General features: G+C 45.0%; 3 protein-coding genes across 7 annotated transcripts; 1 reads left to right on the plus strand and 2 right to left on the minus strand.

Moving 5' to 3' along the window:
* Positions 1–212: 212 nt before the first annotated feature.
* Positions 213–7,539, minus strand: pks1 (polyketide synthase 1). The gene is made up of 6 exons (XM_003968152.2): positions 6,781–7,539; positions 6,558–6,711; positions 6,324–6,484; positions 6,048–6,251; positions 5,794–5,975; positions 213–5,711 (listed from the first exon to the last, which is right to left on the minus strand). The coding sequence occupies exons 1-6, from the start codon at positions 6,842–6,844 to the stop codon at positions 213–215; spliced, it is 6,264 nt and encodes a 2,087-aa protein (XP_003968201.2). The 5' UTR covers positions 6,845–7,539.
* On the minus strand, positions 7,539–12,792 carry LOC101075082 (ATP-dependent zinc metalloprotease YME1L1). Of its 2 annotated transcripts, none has more exons than XM_011608112.2 (18): positions 12,560–12,792; positions 11,835–11,954; positions 11,380–11,548; positions 11,199–11,300; positions 10,998–11,107; positions 10,766–10,916; positions 10,584–10,667; positions 10,148–10,321; positions 9,913–10,065; positions 9,702–9,834; positions 9,572–9,634; positions 9,379–9,491; positions 9,119–9,274; positions 8,886–9,037; positions 8,681–8,807; positions 8,518–8,591; positions 8,314–8,400; positions 7,539–8,234 (listed from the first exon to the last, which is right to left on the minus strand). In XM_011608112.2, the coding sequence occupies exons 1-18, from the start codon at positions 12,593–12,595 to the stop codon at positions 8,094–8,096; spliced, it is 2,145 nt and encodes a 714-aa protein (XP_011606414.2). In that variant the 5' UTR covers positions 12,596–12,792; the 3' UTR covers positions 7,539–8,093. The 2 variants fall into 2 exon arrangements, with proteins under 2 accessions (XP_011606414.2, XP_011606413.2); XM_011608111.2 differs by having other exon boundaries at positions 10,560–10,667.
* A 582-nt stretch (positions 12,793–13,374) lies between these two features.
* Positions 13,375–18,196, plus strand: mastl (microtubule associated serine/threonine kinase-like). 4 transcript variants are annotated; one of them, XM_029842792.1, is made up of 13 exons: positions 13,375–13,666; positions 13,757–13,894; positions 13,978–14,117; positions 14,197–14,285; positions 14,365–14,471; positions 14,554–14,713; positions 14,809–14,996; positions 15,173–16,102; positions 16,226–16,367; positions 16,471–16,485; positions 17,081–17,194; positions 17,275–17,376; positions 17,491–18,196. In XM_029842792.1, exons 1-13 carry the CDS (start codon positions 13,508–13,510, stop codon positions 17,646–17,648), a joined length of 2,442 nt encoding a protein of 813 aa, XP_029698652.1. In that variant the 5' UTR covers positions 13,375–13,507; the 3' UTR covers positions 17,649–18,196. The 4 variants fall into 4 exon arrangements, with proteins under 4 accessions (XP_029698652.1, XP_029698653.1, XP_029698654.1 ...); XM_029842794.1 differs by having other exon boundaries at positions 13,377–13,666; positions 14,809–14,960; XM_029842795.1 differs by having other exon boundaries at positions 13,544–13,685.
* The last annotated feature ends 122 nt before the right edge of the window (positions 18,197–18,318 follow it).

An 18,318-nucleotide genomic window follows, 5' to 3' on the forward strand; every position in this document is an offset into this window, starting at 1 on the left:
AATTTTCAGTAAATCTTAATTCCAACCTCACCCAGTCATGTGTGTCTGCATTTGGGGGCCTAACACCTAGTTTCTATGTATGCTTTTCCTAAGCATCCAAATATAGCTTACACAGTAAAAATAGCATTAATGTACACTGCAGAGCATAACAGTTGCCTCCTGCTAAACAACACTAACTATAATATTATTATTAAAGTGGGTGAGAATATTAGTTATATAGATATATGATTATTTTTATTTGTTATCAAACTTTCCAAAGTGGCCAGTGTGACATTTGGATCTAGTATTTTAACCAGAGGAACATTGACACCAGTCTCTTGGAAAATCTTATTCTGCAGTGTCATGGCTAGCATTGAGTCAATCCCCAGAGCTTGGAGACTTGTGTCCTCGTTGAGATCGTCTTCGCTAACATTGATGGTGTCACTAACAATTGACCTCATGTTTCCATGGGGATGTGGGGATGATGTATACTCAATATCTGGTGCTATGTTCGCATCACCCTTAAGCCCAATTATCACCAGAGCTGCCAGCCGATCTCTGAGAGATGCATTTTGGGAAAGTACATGGATGTTCAGATTTTTGAAGTTGAACTTGCATATAACCTGTTGCGGTCTGTTCAGTGTTAGACTCTTCTCGAGGGCCTCGTGAATGTCACACACATCCATCACCATCATCCCTTTTGCCTCAAGGAATTTTTGGAAATGGTCCTTGTTCAACAAGAGACCAACATTCAGGGGACCCCAGTTGATGGATTGTCCAGTAAGTCCAAGGTTTCTGCGGTAGTGGCAGAACATGTCAAGGAAGGAATTGGCTGCTGCATAGTTAGACTGGGAGGGATTTCCAATGAAGGAAGAGATGGATGAATAACTCACAAAGAAATCCAGCCCCTTGTGAAGTGTTGCACGGTGGAGGTTTATAGCCCCCTTAACTTTGGGCTGCAGCACCTTTCTGAAAAGAGATTGATCCAGATTTTCGATGAATGCATCATGCAGTACTGCTGCACTGTGGAACACTCCTCTGATTGGACTTGAAGGGAAAGCTTCCTCTATCTTTGAGATCGCATCTGTTACCTGCATCGGCACAGAGACATCACACTGGACGTTGATGATTCTCATCCCATATCGTCTCTGGAGGAATTCCATTTCGAACTGCCTTTCATTACTTACTGAACTTCGAGACAGTGTTGCAATGCAACTGCCACCATTATGAGCAATAAACTTGACAGTCTCAAGTCCCAAACCAGAGAGCCCTCCAGTTACAATGTAAATACAGTTTTGTTTGAAGAGTTGTCCTGGCTTTGAGCACAGAGGAATATCTGATGTCCGACAATTGGAAACTCTCTGCTTTAGAACAATTTGTTGCACTGTTGTCATACTGAAATAGGAATCACTGATTGTTTTGGTCTGTAGCTTGTCTGTGCTTGATAGCTGAATGATGCCTTTTTTTAATGGCACTCTGTCCAACCCTAAAGACAACAGCCAGTTAGCGATACTCTTGTTCTGTGCTTGCAGATTGGCTCTTTGGAGAACTATAGCTAAATCAAGATAATGCACATGTACCTGCTCATCCTTCAATGCAAAATTGTGGTCTGGGATTGTTGGTGTGTTGCGGTTGCTGCATACAAATACAAAATGTCTCTCATGTCCACGGCTGTCATTCATGTCCAGCCACGAGTTATCAAATGGAGACAGAAAAACAATAGCATGACTCTGTTGAAACTGAATGGGCTGACTGCTGAAGTGCGCCAAGACGGAAACATTCCACCCGGATCTGTTTGCTGTCAGGGCCAAAACCTTCACCAGAGAAGATGCTGGATTGGATGAAACGATGATCAACTTCCTGTGCTGTTGTTTTACCACAGACAGCACTCGCTGCAAGACTTCCCACGCCAGTATAAAGAAAGACACACAAGGAGTCTCTTTCAGGAACAGGAATCTCTTTGTGTTGTAGCATGCGGATTCAGGAACAACAATATTGGCAGCAGTGGCAGCAACTGGATAACATGAGGCAATGTGATCTCCCAAACTTAGAGTGGAGACATGTTTCCCAACAGCTGAGACAACACCACTGAAATCTAAGGAGAGAAGCTGATGATTGTCTGAAGCATAATCATTCCAATACAGTGTCCTGCCATACTTTAAATGCGATTTGGTGATAGGAAAGTAATCACAAGTGTGCACGCATATGTTTGTCAACCGGATCTCAACTGACTTCTCAGGAACATTCACAATTGGGTCACATTTGATGGCAGACAAGTGAACCATTCTGTAGGGATCAGCGGTTTGTAGGAAAAAGTTGCTCAAATTCACCAGATCACCATCACAGAAAACCCTACCAGCCATTGATGTCCGTTCTATTCTTGCTGTCAACACTTTCCCTTTGTTGATGACGACTTCCTGCAGGTTGCAGGTGTGGATTACATGAACCAGAGCCATAATGTCTTCACCAGTTACTGAAGCCAGGTCAATCAGTTGAAAAGAGAGGTCTACCATCTCTGCTGCACAGGCCCTTGTCAAACCAGACAGCACAAAACCAGGACTGATGCGGTCCACAGTTGTTTCTGATGATCTGTGAGTTATGACACGAACAGTGAAGGAACGCTTACTGTCTTTCAAGGCTAAAACAATCCTGCAAAAGAGCTCGCAGTAGATCACCAAGGAGTCTAGCATTTTCTCAGAAGATAAGTTACTCAGGTCTTCAACACCCCAAAGGAAGAGGACATTCTCCATTTCCACATTGGTGGAACATAAATGTAAGACTGCTTTGTGAAGTTCATCTGCCATCCAGTGTTCTTTGTTCTCCACCAATACCGACTCTGCGTGTAAGTACGGCCTGAGTCCTTCAGCAATGCCAAGTTTGTCTTCAAAGACCACAGCTTTTATATGACAGTTCTGGAAGGGTCTCTCAGAAGGAATTGCAATTAATTCATTGTGATAGAAGCACGACTCAACTTCTGTTCTACTACCCAAAAAAGAGATTCCAACCCCTTTCAGTTCCACCAGTACATGACCCTCTAGGGTGGAAAAGCTGCCACAAACTTCTAGCATGTTGGGGGTGTCTTTAGTGGCACGTAAGTACATGACCATCTTCTCTTGTAGTGGACCTGATATCCTTACACTTCCAATAGCAGTGGGGAATCCTGGTCTGGCTCTTTGCTTTCTCATGGCCACAGCAGCTGTCATTTGCAAAAAATAGTCCAACAGGACAGGGTGAATGAAATATTCATGAAGCTGTTTCAGAATTTCATCAGGAACTTGAATCACTGTCACAGCTTCTCTGAATTCATCTCCAAAATAAACATTGTCGAGCTGCTTGAAGACAGGACCATATTCGAAGCCTGCCTGACAAAGAAACGAATATATGTCATTTTTCTTCAGGATCACAGTGCACCTTTGGAAAACAATGCCAGGACAGATATTTGGTTCTTCAAACAGCGATCCATCAGTGCATCTGTAGGTCCCAGAGGCATGTGTTGCAACAGAAGACTTTATTTTAAATGATGCTTCATTCTCTGAAAGATCCAGCTTCACCCTCATCTGATGACTGTTGGATCTCAGTGTAAAAGGTCTCTCGAAATTTATGCTAACTTGGAGGAGAGAAACAGGTTTCTTTGACTTCAGGTTTGCCATCGCTGAGGCATATGCAAGTTCGACATAGAGTGCACCAGGCACAATGGGAACGCCGTTGTTTTTGTGCTCCCAAAGATACGATGCAGTATCTAATGAGAGCGTAAATTTGTACTCTTGGTCACCGCAGTGGATTTGTGATAGAACACAATGAGAAGCGAAAGATCTTGATTGGTCAACTTTTCTCATAACATTACATTTTGCTTCCTTTTTTGTACAGTCAAACTGGTAGATTGGAAGTGTTGTGGGCATTGTCTCAAAACCACGATAGACTTGGTGCCAGTCAACATTGATACCTAGCTCGAATAGTTTTCCTAGGGTAGACATGACTGTATCGAGGCTGCTCCCTGGCTGGACGGTGGGCAGAACTACAGTACAGTTACCCAAAGTCTCTTGGATGTTCCTTTGTAGAGCTCTACGAGGACCGATCTCCACAAAGACCACATCTCTCTGCACTTTCACATCTTTGGCCACAGCACGCAGTGTTTGTTCAAATAACACCGGCTCTCGGATGTTCCTTGCCCAGTACCTGCCCGTACTAAAGTCACCAGCAGAGTAACTTCTGCCAGTCACAGTTGAAAAAAGTTTGCACTGTTTTTTTTCAGCTGTCAGCAAATCAATACTTTTCTCAATATCATCTAATATAGGATCCATCATGTGGCTATGGTATGCTGCTGGGACATCTAACTCATGAACGAAGAGATTTCTGTCTGAAAACACAACCCTCAGCTTCTCGTGCAGGCTGTCCACAGCATCTGCATCCCCTGACAGCGTACAGGACTGGGGGCTGTTGAACGCTGCCACGCAAACTTTACCATAGAAGTCTGGAAGGTTTTCTAATACCTCCTCTACAGAAACATTACTGACCAGAAGCATTTTACCACCCGTGACCTTATTTTGGAAAGTACTACGGAGGTGCAACACTTTCACTGCATCCTCAAGAGACAATAGCCCAGAACAGTGAGCAGCAGCAACCTCACCGACAGAATGCCCAAGCACAATATCAGGTGTCACACCCCAGTGCTTCAGGACCGCTACAATTCCCACTTGTATTGCAAAAAGTAGAGGCTGCACAACGCTTGGAGTACTGATGTCATCATCCTCATCCTCCCCATTGAGCCACTGGCTGATGCTGATGCCTTTATGACGCTGCAAAACACTCTCAACTTTCTTTATCTTGTCCCAGAACACAGGGACTTCTCTCAGAAGCTGTTTGCACATTCCCTTGTAGGCAACTCCATTTCCACAAAAAACAAAGCCCAGCTGAATATCAGACTTCGTTGACTCATTCTTTGTTTTTAGAGAAGATGTCAGCTGATGGTTTAAATCGGAGAGTGAAGATACTGCAAAGGATTTCCGATATTTATGTTTGGAATGACTCCGCCTACATGCTGAAGTGTACGAAAGTGTCTGTAAATCAACTGTCTCATCGCCACAAAGATTCTGTTGGGCATGAGTGAGAGACAGGTACAATGATTTCTCTGAGGCTGCGGATACTAAAAATAGTTTTGGACAGCCTGTTGGGACCTGTGTGGGAGCATCAGTCTGCCGTAACTCTTTCACAATCACATGAGCATTTGTGCCTCCAAAGCCAAAACTGTTGATACCAGCTACCCTTTCTGAAGACCCCTCCAGCCTCCATCTTTCAGCTTTAACTGGAATTCTTAAACCCAAAGTTTTGGCATCTATGCTGGCATTGTCTTCTGAGTAGAAGAGCGAGGGGACAATAGTCTGATGTTTCATCATTAAGAGTACCTTAATCAGTCCGGCGACTCCAGCTGCAGACTCGGCATGTCCAATGTTGCCCTTCACAGAGCCGATCCGTAGTCTTGCTGATTCTGGCGATTTTGCTTTAGCAATAACGTTTGAGATGCTGCCTGCCTCCACTGGGTCTCCAGCTGTGGTTCCAGTCCCATGCGCCTCTATGTACTGGACACGTGCAATATCAGACTCTGAGTAAATGCTTTGTAACAACTCCTGTTGCTGAGTCATGGAGGGTTTTGTGACTGGAGTCACTGAGTGGCCATCCTGGTTGACCGCTGTTTTGCTGATAATGCCCCAAACTTTGTTATAGTCTTTAATGGCCTTTTGTGAAGAAAAAATATAGGATACATTAATATCACAACATCCAATCATTGCAAGAACAGATTATTGTTAAAACACTTACATCTTTCAGAGGCTTCAGGAGAACAACACCACAACCCTCCCCTCTGCCATAACCATCTGCCTCTCTGGAGAAAGGCCTGCTGGTGCCTCCAGGTGAGATCATCTTGGCCTTGCTCAGGGCAACAAAAACTCCTGGCTCTATTATACAGCTGACACCTCCACAAAGAGCCATTTCGCAGTCTCCTGTTGAAACAAACAGTCATTTAAACATGATGTTATAAAATATGATATCTTTTGGACCAAAAAAGGGAATACCTTGCTTTATAGCCTGACAGGCCAAATGTAAAGCAACTAAAGATGAGGAGCAGGCGCTGTCGATGGCAAAAGAAGGACCAGTGAGATTGAAAACGAAGGAAATTCTATTGGCAGCCATGCTTGTTGCTGTCCCAGTGCTGCTGTAGTGGCTTATTGTAGTGGAACTCTTATTCTGAACAATCTCATAATCCTTGTTCATCAGACCTGTAAAACCATTCCAGATGCATATATTAGAATTTACACATCATGAAATGGTGCTAACATGTTGTCAGTCACCTATGTACACCCCCGTTCTGCTTCCACTGATGCTCTCCATTGAAATTCCTGCGTCTTCTAATGTCCTGTAGGTGCAGTTCAGAAGCAGCTTCTGCTGAGGGTCCATTAAATCAGCCTCTGTCTCTATGATGCCAAAAAACCTGTGATCGAACTCGTTAAACCTAAAACGACAAATGCAGACCCATCAATGGTCTCTATGAAGCTGAGGCTTCAGGTTGGTCGTGTCATTCTTACCCTTTTATAAGAGCGGCTCTGGTTGTCTGTGTCTTTCCAGGTTTGCTGCCATCAGGGTCGTACCAGGAGGTGGTGTCAAACCTCTCTGTTGGAATTTCCACAACACAGTTCTTTCCCTCCGACAGAACCTTCCAGAAACTGTCCAACCCTTCACCTATAGCGAAATACTACAATCACTTTGGTTCATCCAAAGGCATCTAAAAAACCTAGATATTATTCATACCTCCGGGGAAATTACACCCAATCCCAACAACGGCGATGTCATCGTTGATATCCTCCATTTTCATGATTTTCCTGGATTAAAACCAAATGGGAAGTTGCTTCTTCTCCTCAGAGAACTTTGACATCGTCTTCATCCCAACCTCTCTGGTCAGAACAGTCCGGCCTGCGCACCTCCTCCATCCTTTTATATCCACGGACACTTTGAAGACACAAAGGCCCTCAGAGAATCTCTCATTTCACCTGGAACTGAAGCTCATTCATGGGGCGGGGCTAAATGACCCTTTTCTTCTTTGGAATCATTGTGATCAGTGTTTTTTTAGTTTCAGGGCCCTTTAAAGCCAAGTTTGTGCTCTGTGTCGCCTGTCTTTGTGCACTCTTTATGCGCCATCATGTTCAGTGTATTTACGTCAACTTTTCTTCTATTTGTGGGTGTGAGATATTATTGGTTGGTGGAGCACAGACCTCAGCGGTTAGCTGAGGACACCAGTTTATTTAAGACTACTCTTCTGCTTCCTGCTCCTCTCATTCGGAGACAACTTGTGCCTGTCAATAGAATCATAAACGATGCCGTTTATACAGCAAAACCCTTTCTTTTCTGGTTAGATTTCTCTCATCTGAAGTCAACAACTCCCATATGTTCCAGTTAGGATTGAGACAAGTGGGAGTTTCTAACAGCCTTTGAAATGGAAGATGAACATGTATCATAAATTTACCAAATGATGCCGCTTTGTATAAAAGCCAGAGGATCTCACAGACATTCTTGGGTAACAGCAACTTTTATTTAAAGGTTCAAAATGGCCTCCGTTAAACAGAAGTACCTTTTGCACACTTGGTTTATTTATATACATTTACATTTCCCCTCATTCACTAGTTAATGTCACGATAGTTGAGCCTAAAATAGGAAAGAGAAGACATCTTTGGGCACTTAAATAAATAAGAACATGAAAAAAAAAGAAAATAGAAGCATCTCTAGATGCAGCAGATGGCTCTACCAGCAGTGGTCTGGCTAAATGGTACATTCCATTCCCGACTGAGGTGTTTTGTACAGACACATTAAGTCCTTTCAAATTCATTGACTGTGATTGTGTAACCAACGCTGCACGAATGTACACGAGAACATCGCAAGCGTTAGTGGCTGCCGACAGCTTTTGTTTGGTTCAGCCCAACTCGTCTTTGGAGTGGACTGAGACTTAAAACCCAAAGTCTTTGCCTAAACAAAGTGATCTTCACATTGACAAAAGAAACGCAGAAGGCCTCCAGAAGGCCACAGCTTCATAGACACAGAATACAACTCTGAAGATCCTGCTGAGGTATTCAGTGCTCCAGTGATTTTCCCTCCAGCACCATCTGGATCTCTTTAGCATCCAGAGTTTCATATCTGAGCAGAGCGTCGGCTAGTTTCTTGTGTTCCTCGCTGTATTTCTTCAGGATGCTCTTAGCGCGGTCGTAAGAGTCCTGAATGAAGTAGAAATCTGTGAGTGATTTTCGCTCGCGTGTATTTTTTATTAAGTAAAGCTGCGTTATGAACGCTGACCTTCAGCAAGACCCTGACTTCCTGCTCGATGGCAGCTTGTGTCTCGGGGCTCTGCTTGCTCACGTCGCTGTAGGTCATGACCCCGAGCTACAACAACACACAGGTGACATTCGATGAGTGAATCACTGGTTTAGGATTAGGGGAATTATACGTCACTTGAGAACACTGAAGGACCTTCTGTTTAGTTTAACAGTACAATGTTACCTTGTCACTCATCCCAAATCTGGTCACCATCATTTTTGCTATTTTAGTTGCTCCATCAAAGTCACTGGAAGCTCCTACAAGACAACAGAAACATCCTGGTTTACCAACACGTGCCAACCTTTACGTTTTGTTAAGAGCACAACACTGAAATGGTCTCCCCCACCAGTCGTGATGTACTCGTCTCCAAAGATGAGCTCCTCCGCTACGCGGCCACCCATGCTAACATCCATCTGGGCCAGCAGCTGAGCTCTGGTCTCACTCCATCGGTCGTTCTCTGGCAGTAAGGACACCTTGAGACCAGAACAGCATGGTTAGCTTTAGCTTTAAAGCTAAATAAATGTAAGAGACAACGGAAGAAAAAGACGCACGTGTCCAAGGGTTGGACCGCGAGGCATGATGGTGGCCTTGTTGATGGGCATTGCGTCTTTGGTGAAATAGGCAACGATGGCGTGACCAGACTCATGGTAGGCTGTAATGGTCTTGTTCTTTTTGTCGATTTCAACACTCCTCCTCTCGGGGCCTTGCAGGACAGGATGAAGAGAATTGTTAATGATGCTAAGGTTCTTCCTGTCTCCTATAGAGGGGATCTGTGTGTGCTCACCCATGAGGATCTTGTCCTTAGCGAACTCCAGGTCCTTCATTGTGACCATCTCTTTCTCGTCCACAGCTGCCTTCAGGGCTGCCTGGTTCACCAGGTTCTCCAGTTCCGCACCAGAGAAGCCCACCGTGCCCCGGGCGATAATCTCAGCATCCACAGCTGGAGGAGAACAACAAAAAGTCTTCACATCACCCATCAATACATAATGGAGCATTCACAGAGAGGAGCTTTGATAACAGAGGTTCTTTTACACCGAGGCCTACCAGGATCCACTTTGATCTTGGAGAGGTACCAGTTCAGAATTTCAGTGCGTCCTTTCACGTCAGGGTGGGGAACCGTCACCTGCATGTCGAACCTTCCAGGCCTTATCAAGGCACTAAAACCAGAACCAGAATGAGTTCCCTTTCTTGGTGTCTCTCATCACCGGTTTAAATCGCTGTTACAACCAGAACCTACTTGTCTAAAGCTTCTGCAAAGTTTGTGGCACCGATGACGATGACGCCTTCGTTCGGTTTGAACCTTTAAAAACACCTGAATATTAGTAACAGGTCACACGGACGAGTGTTGACTGAGTCGTGAAACCGACCCGTCCATTTCAGCCAGCAGCTGGTTGATGGTCTGTCTGGAGTACGGGTGCATCGGCGACTCGATCCGCTTTCCACCGACGCTGTCCAACTCGTCAATGAAGATGACGCACGGTGCGTTAGCCTTTGCCTCTCCTTCAAATATTCAAAGAAGAGACGTTGGAGCCATTCTGCCACAACCCTGGAATGATTTATAACGTCCTGCAGCCTTACTGAAAAGGTTCCTGATGCGGCTCGCGCCAATACCCACAAACATCTCATCGAACTCTGACCCGGAAGCATAGTAGAACGGCACCTCAGCCTCGCCTGCCACTGCCCGTGCCAACAGGGTCTTCCCTGTTCCTGGAGGACCAACCAGAAGAATTCCTGATGGAAAAGAGAGAAATATTTAACAAAAAAGAAAATAAAAGTCAGTTCAAAACTGGACCTGTGGGGAAAAGATCCCCACCTTTAGGCAGCTTTCCTCCCAGGACAGTAAATTTCTCAGGGTTCTTCAGGAACTCGACCACATCCTGTAGCTCGTTCTTTGCCTCCTCGACACCTTTGACGTGGTCAAAGGTCACGTTCTTCATCTGGACGGGGTCCACAGCCAAGTCCAGGCCGGACGTGGTGCGAAACCTCACTGTCGAATCCCAAAACAACTTCAGCACGTTAACGCTGGACAGTGCAGAGCACATGCTCTTATATATACCATAATTATCTACTCTATATCTACAATATTGAGTATTTTATCTCTACATGCACACAGGATAATATTTACAAGTGCAGGCACACGTGGAAAAGATCAAATATCAAATATTTGAACTTCAAATGTGAAGCGTGCATGTGGGCTGAAGAAAGAAGAGAAAACTGAAACAAACCAGCATCAGAAAAGGAGCCTTTACCAGAGAGAAAAGGGCTTCTTGACAGGGCAAAAATCCCAATGAGTAGGAGGACCAGCAGGAGCAACCTGGTTCTCCTCAGAAAGTCTGTCAAAAACAGAGGTCGGGGTGAAGGTTAATCAGAACGTCTTTGGGCAAGAGGAGGAACTTTGAGGAGAAACCGGGGCGCCATCAGATGGACACACCTTGTGTTCTCTGAGTGTAGGCCTGAGATCTCATGAAGCCCTCACTGAAACCAGTTCTGAAGGCTTCCTGCTGGTTATCGGGGACGTTCGTTTGTTTCACTATTTGGTCCAGCGACTGCACCTCGGGGCCCTTCTCCTTCTGGAGCAAACCCTGTGATGGGGGCGGACAATTTTTCTTAAAATAATTCATTTTTGTGACATAAACAATAAAATCAGCCTGCACTAATCTGACCTTAATGAAAGATGGCGTGTAGGGGTCAGATTTTGCCGAACCAGCAAGACCAGACTCTGTTCTTCTGGGCTTTGATCGAAGCGTCTTAAATCCTCGACTCTGGACCCAAACTTAAACACAAAAATCAAACGCAACCCTGAAATCCTGAGGTTTATTCATGTGCACGTGAGCCACCAGCAGCAGAGTCAGATGGTTTCTCACCAGGCAGGAACTGAAGTTCTGAGCAGATTTCTCTTAAAGGACTCTGGTGTCGTCTGTGGAACAGTGAGGAACCAAAAGGTCCCACTCTTCTGTGCGTAAACCCTGTCAGATGAAAGAAAACCCTCATAAATAATGGCAAACCGCTCACATCATCGAAGGTCTCGGAGCTGCTTCAGCTCACCGTGTTTGTTGTGAAAGAAGCTGTCTGAGGAAATGTGACTCGTCCTCCATACAGACGGAACAGCGAGGGGTTCTATGGGTCTTGGTGCGGGTAGTAACCTGCTGACCAGCTCATCCAGCTGACTCGCCCTGATCTCTGACAGGCCAAGGTCCCTGAGACTCACGTGAGGCTACAAAGGAAGGAGGTAAAAATAAACATAACAGGTTTGAACAACCAAATAATGGCTGTGTCAGATGTCAGACGTGGTGTACTCAAATGCACTGTTTGATGGCGACAGAGTACTTTTACATTGAGTAAATCATTCTCGTACTTCTCACACACTTGCATGTATAATCTTTGGAACATATTACTAGGTAATTGTGCAGCATGGTCCATGCTTCTGGATATGACCCAAATGGCTGATGACAACATGCTGTGTCCCCCCCCCAGAGATCCGTGTCAGAGTAACATCTTACCTCTCTCAGGTGTGAATTGTGCTCAGAAATCAGGTCTCTGTTCAAGGTCTGGATGGAAGCTGTGGCCGAGTTCTTCAGAGTGTGGAGGGCATTGATGAGCTGGCTGAGGGGCAACAGCATCTGGACACATGACAACCACTTAGCGGTTCCTCTCACTTGTGCTTACTAACAAGTAATAACGACGCCAATCAGTTGACAAAGCCGTCTCACTTTTGTTATAGCTGTATATACTGAAATCGACAGAAGAGGAGGGTTGTTTCAGTGGTAATCATTTTGTACTGGGGTCAGAATGGCTCCCATACGTCAGATGTTTGAGCCTTATGTAACCTCTTCGGGATTATACGTTAGCGTGTAGTAAAGGGGTTTGCTCACTAACATTTATTATTGCGTCCTAACAGCAAATAAGGTATATTAATTAACTTAAATACTTGATCGCTACTTGTTGGCGTCTCCTTGAAATTGCTTACGAAGAGACAATGTGACGTAAGCGTGGGGTGATTATGATGTCCAACGCTGACTTGGTTCAGCTAGCTTTGCTAATTTGTCATTGAGTCGAAGAGGACGCATAAAAGTTAAATTGGTTCAAACTTGTGTCGCTGTAATATTTGTAAATAGTTACAATGGCAATGCTGCCTATTTAGTAGGAAAAATAATGCCTCGTTCTAAGAAAGGGCAACCATTAGTTGTTAGCTAAAAAAAAAAGGGTTGCTATCTCATCAGCTTACCTGCTGTGGTTGAAGCGACGATGGCAAGGAAAACATTTTTTGACAAAAGAATATCCAAAATAAGGCTTTGGAGGGTTACTGTATGAGGTCAGACCCCCTTGATAAATTAAATGACCGAGTACTCCTGGAGAAACGCGTCCTTTTTGTTTTCCTTGTTACACAACTTTGAAAGCAAACTACACGAATTCTCCGGCATCTGGCGCTAAAAAGGACTACAAAATGACGTTGAACGCGTTACTTCCGGTCGTGCTTGTGTAATTTTATGACGTATAGGAAGTGGCGTCATCGCGGTTCTGTCACGTTAACGATTGGAAGTTCTCTAATATAGTCATCTTTTAAAGATGAACATTTAAAAACAAAGAACTAGGCCATTTCAGTGTGACATCCTTTCATAATATTTGTTTATTCTCTTTGAACTATTTCTCAACTAACTGTACGTTTTGCAAATTTTAAAATGCAATGGGTATAGAAAATGCTGCAGTCAAAGGTTACATTAATCTTTTCCCCGCTATAATTTCCTGATTATCTATATGATTTTGCATGCTGTGTATAGGCCATTATTTTTTTTAAAAAAACACGAAACAACACAACTTTCAACAATGTAGAAATTTAAGACATATTTGTTTCGCCACATATTCTGAGAAGGCTCTCATCAGCCTGACTGAAATTAATCAAATGTTAAATTCGGTTTGTCAAACAAAAAGACAGGAGATAATCACAACTGCCATCCACATACATTTGTATAGTCAAAAGACCAAAGAAAGACAGCAATAAATAGACAGCAAGCGACCCTACATTCCCGACAGGCACATTTTTGAATAGCTAAACGAAACGCCCAAGGACCCAGTGAAAGAGCTCTGCGATTCAAATTTTCAAAACATCCGTGGTTGTTTTACCATGTCGCTGTTTACTCTCAGCTGGGTCTCTGGTTTGAACATTTTTTAAAATATGGACACGAAATACCCTAATAGAAAAGACAAAGCCGCGGATACACCTAAACCGCCTTCAATCGACGATTTCATCGTTTTAAAGCCCATCAGTCGCGGTGCGTTCGGGAAAGTTTACCTGGCACGGAAGAAATGCAATGCGCGGTTATATGCCATCAAGGTATTGTTTTCATTTTCAGGTATTGTTGAAATATTACTTTAAAAAAGAAGTCAATTAAGGACCACTCCAATAAACGAGTGTTTTCTTCAGGTGATGAAGAAGGCAGACGTGGTTGACAAAAACATGATGGGGCAGATGAAGGCAGAGAGAGATGCACTTGCTCTGAGCAAAAGTCCCTTCGTGGTTCATCTGTTTTACTCTCTTCAGACAGCTACAAAGATCTATTTGGTAGGGGGAGGTGTCTTTATGGTCAACATTTATATTGTCAGTTTTTTGTCTACCCCTGGATCCCATTTTATGTTTTTCTCCAGGTAATGGAGTACCTCATTGGTGGAGATGTGAAATCTCTTCTTCATATCTATGGATATTTTGACCTTGATATGTCTGTGAAGTACATCGCTGAGGTTGCATTGGCCTTGGACTACCTCCATCGCCATGGGATAATCCACAGGTACTCCGGTACTGTGTATGAAAATTTCCCTTCAGTGTAATTTGTTCTGGAAGTGTGAGTTTAGCTCTTTTGCTTGCAGGGACTTGAAGCCAGACAACATGCTGATATCTGATGAAGGTCATATTAAGTTAACAGACTTTGGTCTCTCTAAAGTCAAGCTGAACAGAGGTAAGAAATCCTCGGTGTCATTCACAACCATTGAAGCATCACTGTTTCTAGTGTCTATATCTGTTATCTTTTTGGTCAGAGCTGAATCTTACAGATATCCTAACCACTCCATCGCTGGCCAAACCAAAGAAAGATTACTTCCGCACCCCAGGTCAAGTCCTCTCCTTAATCAGCTCCCTTGGATTCGTAAGTAAATTCATTCAACCTGACCTCTCCCCTTATACCTCCTGGAAGAAGCACTTTCTAAGTGTAATATTTTAAAATGCAGAACACACCTTCAGTTCAAGGGAAGCGCCACTGCAGCGCGTCTGTTGTGTCCAGTCCCGCGTCCTGTGGCAAGATGAAAAGAAAGAATAACTCTCTGGGTTCTCCTATGATGACGAAAAATGACAGTGTGCACTCTGCAACACGTGACTCCTTCAAAGTGGGTATGTAGATGTGATGTCTAATATCAAATCCTGGGTCATTTTGAATAAAATAGGTGCCAAATTACTGCGATGTTGTAACTTTCCTGTGTCCATAGGACCAAAAAATGCTGTGTTCAGTCCTCACAACCTGGCGAAAAACCTGACTCCCGCACTGCTGAAGGCCAGGATGAGGTTTGAAACACTGAGTGCAGGCAGCACCACCACCGACACCGAGGGTGGCATCAGTCCGCTGTGGGAATCTGAGGAGGTCAGTAACCCGAAACTGAACAACTCATCATTAAAGGTGTGCAAAAAGATCATTTTATTTCAGCAGAAATTAAATTATTGATCTTATTTCAGCCAGTAAATCTGAATATTTTCCGTTAACGGCATGAGTTGTGGATGAAAAAAGGCTTTTAAGGACAAAATCACAGACCTAAGACTAACTTTCGTGTTCTTTAATGTTTTTATATCCTTCAGAAAGAAAACGAACCAGCCCGAACGGGGCCTGAACAGGACCGCGTCCCCACAAGACCAGAGTCATCAGACGGGTCAGATCCAGACCACACACCCCAAACACCTGTTCTGACGGCGGCGTCCTCCTCTGTGAAGAGAACGTTCTCAGACGTAGACAGAAGTCCGGAGGAGATTCAACACCGCGCCAAGAAGAATAATGCTGGCTACAACAGATGCTACAGGCTGCCATCAGAGACTGGGACCTTTCACACTGGGCTGACTGGGACGTTTTCCACCATTCAGCTGTTTGACACAACAGAAGGGTCTGTGTTCGCTGGAGATGGTTTCCCCAGGCGCTCAAGTCCCATCGCGGTGGCCAAAAGCCTGTTCTGTGAGCTCGATGAGCAGCCGGAGGACATATTTGAGGACAGAGCCAAAGACTTGTCACAGTCGGGACTCGCCTCACCTCTTCCCAGGAGCAGAGATGTTTGCAGGAGCCTGAGCCTGGACTCCGATGGGTCGGTGCATGAAACGTCCCCCGCCGTCAATAGCCACGCCTCTCTTAAATCTTCCAAAAGAAATTCTGGATCCCCAGAAGAGGATAGAACCTCTCCTACTGCTGATCCACACCCCAAAACTCTGTTGTCCATCGTCACTGAAACACCCAAACCAGATAAACTGGGCCAGACAGGCGAGTCCTGTTCCTTTAGTAACAGCCTCCCTGGTCTGACCTGCGCCGGTCTGCCGTCTCCTTCGTTCCTGAGGCCCAAAAACGTGGTCGTTTTCCGCAGCTACTGCAGCTCCATCGATCGCTCGAACATGTCGGGGGTGTCGCGAATCAGCATGGGATCGGTGGAGGCCATGGACGTTTCCACGGCGGCGTCCTGTCTGTCCTTTACTGGGGACGCGACGCCGGTTCAGAAGCGACACAGCTCCAGCGCGTCTCTCTCGCAGGTTAGTCTGTTCTGAGATCATGCTGCTGTCAATCAAAGCAGGGGCGGGACTAACAGCAGCCTCCCTGAAGGGTTCACGAGTCACACATTTAGAATCCACTTTTCTCCGATTCCCCTGTGTCAGACTCCTCAGCCCATGTCGACCTCCCAGACCCCATTCAGGACCCCCAAGAGTGTCCGGAGGGGGGCGCTGCCAGTTGAAGACGCCCCTATCTTAGGAACTCCTGATTACTTGGCTCCAGAGCTGCTTCTGGGGAAACCCCATGGTAAGAAAATCAAGAGCACGTACGCGACCGCAGCCGCACGAGCCCGTTATGACGAGGGAGGGGGTTTGCTGTCCTTGTGACTCGTTTTCTCTTTGAGTTTCAGGAAGTTGTCAGTGCGGTAAGTTCACAACCGTGCTGTTATTGCACGGCGAGCATGCATGATCCCTCAGCCTCCTATCATGCTAGATTCAGTCAGCTGCCCCCCCCCATTTTTCACCCCCCCCCCTGTGATTTCCGCTGCCCTGCCTTGGTGATCAAAGGGGTCCTGAGCAGAGTCAAGGAGGAAAATGTGCATTGTAACATTAAACTAACCGCATCTTAACAGCTAATGGTCCAGATTGAACCATTTAAGGTTTTCCTGCTCTCAAAATCAGATTTGGGTCGTTTCAGAACTGCGGCGCTGGTTTGTTACAACAATCACTTCATGGTTTCAGACAGACATGAATGATGCTGGTTGGTGATCACAGTCCTTTTAAGTAGGTTTGGATTTAACACTCCTCTGAAATAAGAAACGACAAATGATTTTGCAGATTCACTTATTTAGCTTCGACTCCCTGAAGCCGACTCCCTCCAGCCTCACTCTAACTCCACGCTGCCGTCACCGCTCTACCATAAATTTTGGCGCACGCTAACGGAAAACCGCAGGGTAACGTGTTGCGTTCAACGCCATCGGTGCGGCACTACTTCTGACTTGTTTTTGCCCCCGCACCCAGACTTCATGGTGGACTGGTGGGCCCTCGGCGTGTGTCTGTTCGAGTTCCTCACCGGTGTCCCACCTTTCAACGACGAGACGCCTCAGCTGGTCTTCCAGAATATTCTGAACAGAGGTGAGGACGCTGCTAGCAATGTCAGTTAAAGGATGGAATATGGACGAGCTATTTTACAAAGTGGCGTGGGATCATTTTAGATATTCCTTGGCCGGAGGAAGAGGAGGAGCTCTCAGCCAACTCCAGAAATGCAATTGACATCCTCCTGACAATGGACATGACCAAGCGAGCTGGCTTAAAGGGTCAGAATTTCAACCAGTTTAGTTTTATTCAAGTGGGATTCATGGGTAAACTGTTAGTTCCTTTATTTTATTAACGCGCAAACTAAAAACAACGGTGTGTTTTTTCTCCTCCAGAGTTGAAGTGTCACTCCTTGTTTGAGGGTGTGGACTGGGACAACCTCCAGAACCAGCCGATGCCTTTCGTACCTCAGCCCGAAGACGAGACGGACACTTCATACTTCGAGGCCAGAAACAGCGCTCAACACATCGCCGTGTCGGGCTTCAGTCTATAGCGACGCAGACAGGTTACAGATGAACCCACTCTAATCCCTAAGAGGATTGTGGTTTGTTTTTATAGGCAATAATTGTGATATTAAAAATTAAATACATGTAGTTGCTGATTATAACCTGGGGGAAAAGAACCTAATATTCTACATCTCACTTCCTGCTATTGATTATAGCTTTTTTTTTATTGGGTAACGCGGTTCTGGCAGCAGGTTTGTCTGTCGTGTGATTTGTTTTGGTCTTGTTGACGTGCTCACGTGCTGCCTGCCGCTTGACCAAGCTCACGCGCTCCTTTTTGCGCACGTCACTTTAGTCGACCGCGTGGGCGGAGCCTCGACCCGTGCTTCCGAGGAGCTGCTCAAGAAAAAGACGCTAATATATTTACAAATGTAATATTTTTAAATGTAATTCTTCATAACATTTAACATTAAAACAATGCGGTTTAGGTGTTGGAGTTGTGCTCAAATCTTGCTGCTTTTATGTCAGTGTTTGTCATCACGACGTATTCTCTTACACAAGTAGCTTCCTGCTATTCAAATAAATATTATGAAACATGCCTAATTTACTTTTTCACCACTATTTTAAAAGAGTCCATGCAGCAATTATTCAGTTTAAGCCTACATTGTAATTTAGCATGTTGTTAATTGTGAAATGGCGCTTGTCTCGCCGCTTGTTAGC

Source organism: Takifugu rubripes, chromosome 10 (assembly GCF_901000725.2).
Source record: "Takifugu rubripes chromosome 10, fTakRub1.2, whole genome shotgun sequence".
In the NCBI taxonomy this organism is placed as follows: domain Eukaryota; kingdom Metazoa; phylum Chordata; class Actinopteri; order Tetraodontiformes; family Tetraodontidae; genus Takifugu; species Takifugu rubripes.

Bases quoted from the DNA above. Each gene is read 5' to 3' on its own strand.
- pks1 (XM_003968152.2), bottom strand. From the start codon at position 6,844: ATGAAAATGGAGGATATCAACGATGACATCGCCGTTGTTGGGATTGGG. The intron at 6,712-6,780 runs GTATGAATAATA...ATTTCGCTATAG, and splicing joins TGGGTGTAATTTCCCCGGAG to GTGAAGGGTTGGACAGTTTC. The intron at 5,976-6,047 runs GTATTCCCTTTT...TTGTTTCAACAG, and splicing joins CTGTCAGGCTATAAAGCAAG to GAGACTGCGAAATGGCTCTT.
- mastl (XM_029842792.1), top strand. From the start codon at position 13,508: ATGGACACGAAATACCCTAATAGAAAAGACAAAGCCGCGGATACACCT. The intron at 13,895-13,977 runs GTAGGGGGAGGT...GTTTTTCTCCAG, and splicing joins CAGCTACAAAGATCTATTTG to GTAATGGAGTACCTCATTGG. The intron at 17,195-17,274 runs GTGAGGACGCTG...GGATCATTTTAG, and splicing joins CCAGAATATTCTGAACAGAG to ATATTCCTTGGCCGGAGGAA.
- LOC101075082 (XM_011608111.2), bottom strand. From the start codon at position 12,595: ATGTTTTCCTTGCCATCGTCGCTTCAACCACAGCAG. The intron at 11,108-11,198 runs GTGAGAAACCAT...TTTGTGTTTAAG, and splicing joins AGAACTTCAGTTCCTGCCTG to TTTGGGTCCAGAGTCGAGGA. The intron at 10,668-10,765 runs GTGTGTCCATCT...TGTTTTTGACAG, and splicing joins CTACACTCAGAGAACACAAG to ACTTTCTGAGGAGAACCAGG.